Source organism: Hyposmocoma kahamanoa, unplaced genomic scaffold (assembly GCF_003589595.1).
Source record: "Hyposmocoma kahamanoa isolate Upper Pololo Valley unplaced genomic scaffold, ASM358959v1 63, whole genome shotgun sequence".
Classification (NCBI taxonomy): Eukaryota; Metazoa; Arthropoda; class Insecta; order Lepidoptera; family Cosmopterigidae; genus Hyposmocoma; species Hyposmocoma kahamanoa.
The window spans coordinates 5,961,650-5,966,279 of record NW_020653851.1 but is presented as its reverse complement, the minus strand read 5'-3'; the positions used below and the strand labels follow the sequence as shown (position 1 = coordinate 5,966,279).

Here is a 4,630-nt window from a genome sequence, read left to right as displayed (position 1 = left end):
TTTAAGTGACGTTACGTATTTTCGATTCCCGTGTTTGACACAGATCAATGTAATGCTATCTCTTTTAGCTTAAGACGACACGCAATAGTTAACAAAGTCAATAACATGTTTATGTTTTCGATTTTCAACGTCGAAATGCATCATATACTTTCTTAGAGGATGGAAAAATATTTAAACTATATTTTTTTCCATCCTCTAAGTCATATACATATAACGTCAACATAACATGTCCTTAGCTCTAATCTTCTATCGATAAGAAGCAACATGTTGATCCGCCGGTTTGCAAAATGCACAACAAGTGTTAAAACGACCTTGTTTAGAGCTTATTGTCAAACTTTTTACACCTGCGCCCTGTGGATCAATTACTAAGAAACGTTATTGCGTGTCCTTTATAACAATGCATTCAGGATGCTGATGGGGCTGCCGCGGTACTGTAGTGCGTCGGGGATGTTCGCGGAGGCGCGCACGGATGGCTTTCATGCAGTCATGCACAAGCGCATCACATCTCTGATGATGCGTGTGCGTAGCAGCGCCAGTGGCCTTCTGACCGCGGTGGGTGACACAAATGACAGCTGGATATTCAGCCATTGGATACAGTTACAGTTACAGGCTAGGTACAAATACGAGAAGTGAGAAATTGTAATATTTTTATTTTTTATAATTATGTGATGTTACTAACGTAGTTGATAAGATTTATTGTTACTAACAAATATGGATGCACTTCTGAAATAACTGTATTATTATTATTATACGGCGGACTACAATACAGGATGATGAATGCCCCCTATAAAGGTTTAGTAATCAGACCATAAACATTATTAAAAAAAATGACAGAGTGCTCTATTATTTCATGTCAATGTCAATTTGCAACCTCAATTTGTGTGAAGGATTCAGAAATTTTCCAATTTATCTTCTATTTTTATGTTTACATAACTGTTGATTTTGAAATAATTTTGTGTGTTACTCTAGGAACATTATACAGCCGTCAATATGCCACGGTTTCACAAAGTGGAAATAAACAAAACAGAATGGATTGTACCAGAGCGTTATCAAGGGCTTACACCTGTGGGTTCTGGCGCATACGGTCAAGTTTGGTATGTGTTTGTTTATCTGAAAAAAGTACTAGGCGGTTTGCCAGGTGCAGTTTTCACTACACTGGCTATAATTAGTTAATTAGGATAACCATGTAATGTGTTTTATGGTATTTTAACATAGTTATTATGTTTATTGGAATGTAATAAGTATGTATGGCCGTACATTGCCTTGCGTAGGTAGAACAGGTTTTGTTTCTAGACTATTGTATATAATTTTTGCGTTCGTTGCAGTTCTTCTATAGACACACTGCACAACATGAAAGTGGCCATAAAGAAGTTGGCTAGGCCTTTTCAATCAGCAGTGCATGCAAAGAGGACTTACCGCGAGCTCAGAATGTTAAAGCACATGAATCACGAGAATGTTATTGGTTAGTATTCCAAGTATTAAATATTTCGGTTTTATGTTTCCTGATTCTCACCTTGAAACCCAAATACACACAGTTTGGTTTAGTCAGTGATATAAAATAGATGGTATTTTGAGACCACTTCTCCAATTCCAATTTAAGAGCCGTGGTATTCTTCTACCTGTCCAGTTGTAAGGTTCAAAACTTCATCCCAATATCACTATTCAGCTGTTCAATTTCTTGGGAAAGTTTGATTACATATGCTTGATGGGAAGTTGTAATTCTAAACATAAGTGAAAACCGTCTGCAATCCATTTGAAAATTATTGAAAACAGTTTTTTTTAATAATATTAAGTGACATGATGAACAAGTTGTGCACCTGATGGTAAGCTACACCTACTCCTACGCCTGTCCATAATCAGTTCCAGTGTCACTCAGAGCTTTACATCACATAGATCTGAAGGCCACTGCCACTGCACCCTTCACCCTGGACGTAAGTTGACAAGTCCCATGTGCCTGTAATTTCACCAGCACGCTTACCCTTCTAAATCGGTTCGCAGTATTGCTAACATTACTGCTTGGCGGCAAAACGAGGTAGGGTGGCAGTACTTCCCTGGATGAACTCTTTCACAATAGAATCTACTGCTGCTGAAATTATGTGTCACCTCACCATTAGCAGTCCATCTGAAACAGACTGCCCCATGGTATCTGCATGTCAATCTCCATGTACATTTAATGTTCGCCATTAGAGCACAATTAATGTAACAAGCAGCAAAATGTGCTTCCACTCTACTCCATATAATTTCGGAAATGTCAAGTGGCATTCTTAGCTGAGTTCTCTGTCCACTTGGATGCCCTCAGATGTGCTATTTAAATACTACTACTGCTTCGCACCCTTCAGTTTGCCCTCTTCACTCAACAGTCAGCACCACCTTGATGACCTTGAATGCACCACTGTACATTCAAGGTCATCAGAGGTCAACTGCAAAATACACTTCATAAGAAATAAAAACCTCTATTTCTCAACATCCATGACTCCACACAAACCAACAATGATTGTCAATAGTATTTTTTCACTATTTTACTATTTTTGCTCCTTATATCATCTGGACTCAGACTAGTCAGTACAGATTCATTTCTTTTGTAGGTCTTCTAGATGTATTCAGTCCTGAAAAGACCCTGGAGGAATTTCAGCAAGTGTATTTAGTAACTCATCTCATGGGAGCTGACCTGAACAACATAGTGCGTACACAGAAACTCTCTGATGACCATGTCCAGTTCTTAGTATACCAAATCCTTCGTGGCTTAAAGTATATACATTCAGCTGGGATCATTCACCGGGTAAGATTTTGTTTTATTAATTTTTTAATCCATTGGTAATAATTATCTTGCATCTTGTATATGTATTTCAAAGGGCGAAAATGGAACCGAATGAACTGAGAATAATTTTTGTAACACTAATTAATTAATTCATTATCATATTATGTATGTTGATATCAAAGAAATAGATTAATTTATTGAAACATGAAAGAGGAATTGCATACGAATGAGGTAGCAATGGCTGAACAAATTTAAAAAATTGTTAAGCAGAAGTAGAATGTGTCCACCATGTTTCATACCTTATCAGACTTTTTTATACAGATGATGTTAAATATCTGGATACTGGAATAAAAAATCTGGATTTACATTAATATTTACATTATCAATTCAAAAATAATAGGCATTTGAAGCTTTTGGCAAGATTTTTCGTAATCATTATCTCCTAAAAATAATCAAAAATAAAATGCAATAAACTGATTTTATTTCACTAACTTGCACAATCCTTATTTCCTTCGGTAGATCTTTATTTTGTACATGTTTTCCGAAATTTGCACTAACACTCTCTCACTCTTCGGCCGGCATGTAGAGCTTGAGGTGAAGAAGCAGCTAATTCAGAGGCAACCTTCTTTCAGCTTGGAGTTCATTTTCTTCCAACTCGGGAACAACAATCGTGAGCTCGTTTCAATGACGTCTTTCTTTTGAAAGTGATAAGGACACTATTTATTGGCACTAATCTTCAAATAGAAATGTGTAATAATAAATAAAAAGTTGTTGATTGAGTCTGTAATTCCTACAAACTTTTAAGCCGGGAATTTAACTTATACGTAGTTGGTTGACTGGCGGCGACGACGGTTCTTCGTACGCTTTGAACGTTTTACACGTAGAGCCTCAATCAACAAAAGCATTGTTGCAGTTATTTCAGTAAAAATTTTTAACAAAATTCACATTTAAGAAAATCAAAAGGTAACACCGTTAGCTTCGACAATTTGACATTATAATTCTGAAGAATTATATGTCAAAATAAAATTTTCGTTCGGACGTTCATGAATCAGAGTAAGTTAACGAATAAGCTAACGAAAAACTAGATGTCAAATAAGTTTCATTGGAACCATTGACCTACCAACAAATGGACATTGGGTTCGCGCTAAAAAATGTCCGCACCTATAGGGCGTTAAAATCACATACAGAGCGTCAATCGCGCAACAGTCTTCGTTTGTTCGATTGACAGCGCGGTTGTCAATCATGCAGTACCATATAATAATAACTTGTAAATATTACTGCAGTAAAGTGTAAAAACAGGATTTTGTATCATATTTTCACTAAACAAATATATTGTGTTATCATAGTTCTCATTTAAAAGTGTTCTTTTGTACAGTTTTATATTATTTAGTTTATATATAAATGAATCGTAAATATAAATTACAAAAGCACACAAAATAATCAAATAGCTAACTGCCCTTTTTCTACACATTGCATGCGCAAAAGATGGAAAGAGACCCATTATGTCAATTTCAAGACGCTTATAAAAACTTCTTGGTTATTTTCAATTGCACGAACCACAAGCGATTCAAATATTTAGAACAAAGAAACTATAGAGTCGCTTTGATTTAATCTTATTTTTAAAATGATTTTTCATTAAACGTTAGCATTATCGAACAAAATATTGTTGTACTCGTTTTACGGCTTGGGATTACCTATCAGAAGTCAGAAAACGTTAGCTCGAATTTTCATAATGTCAAATGTATTTAGGAAATAAAACTATTTTTCCGGATTTAAATCGCGTATATTTGTTTTTTCAAACAAACCGACGTTTCGGGCCCTTTACAGGTCCCATGGTAAAGGGCCCGAAACGTCGGTTTGTTTGAAAAAACA

The 4,630-nt window shown here is 35.8% G+C and overlaps 1 protein-coding gene across 1 annotated transcript in view; it reads left to right on the top strand.

Moving 5' to 3' along the window:
* The first annotated feature begins 786 nt into the window (after nucleotides 1-786).
* LOC113230131 (mitogen-activated protein kinase p38b-like) overlaps nucleotides 787-4,630 on the top strand; it is a 17,476-nt gene continuing 13,632 nt past the window's right edge. Inside the window, exons 1-4 of the mRNA XM_026463909.1 lie at nucleotides 787-792; nucleotides 970-1,094; nucleotides 1,326-1,462; nucleotides 2,586-2,779. Coding sequence (XP_026319694.1) covers nucleotides 991-1,094; nucleotides 1,326-1,462; nucleotides 2,586-2,779 — 435 coding nt within the window. The 5' untranslated portion in view covers nucleotides 787-792; nucleotides 970-990. The remainder of the gene's footprint in view (nucleotides 793-969; nucleotides 1,095-1,325; nucleotides 1,463-2,585; nucleotides 2,780-4,630) is intronic.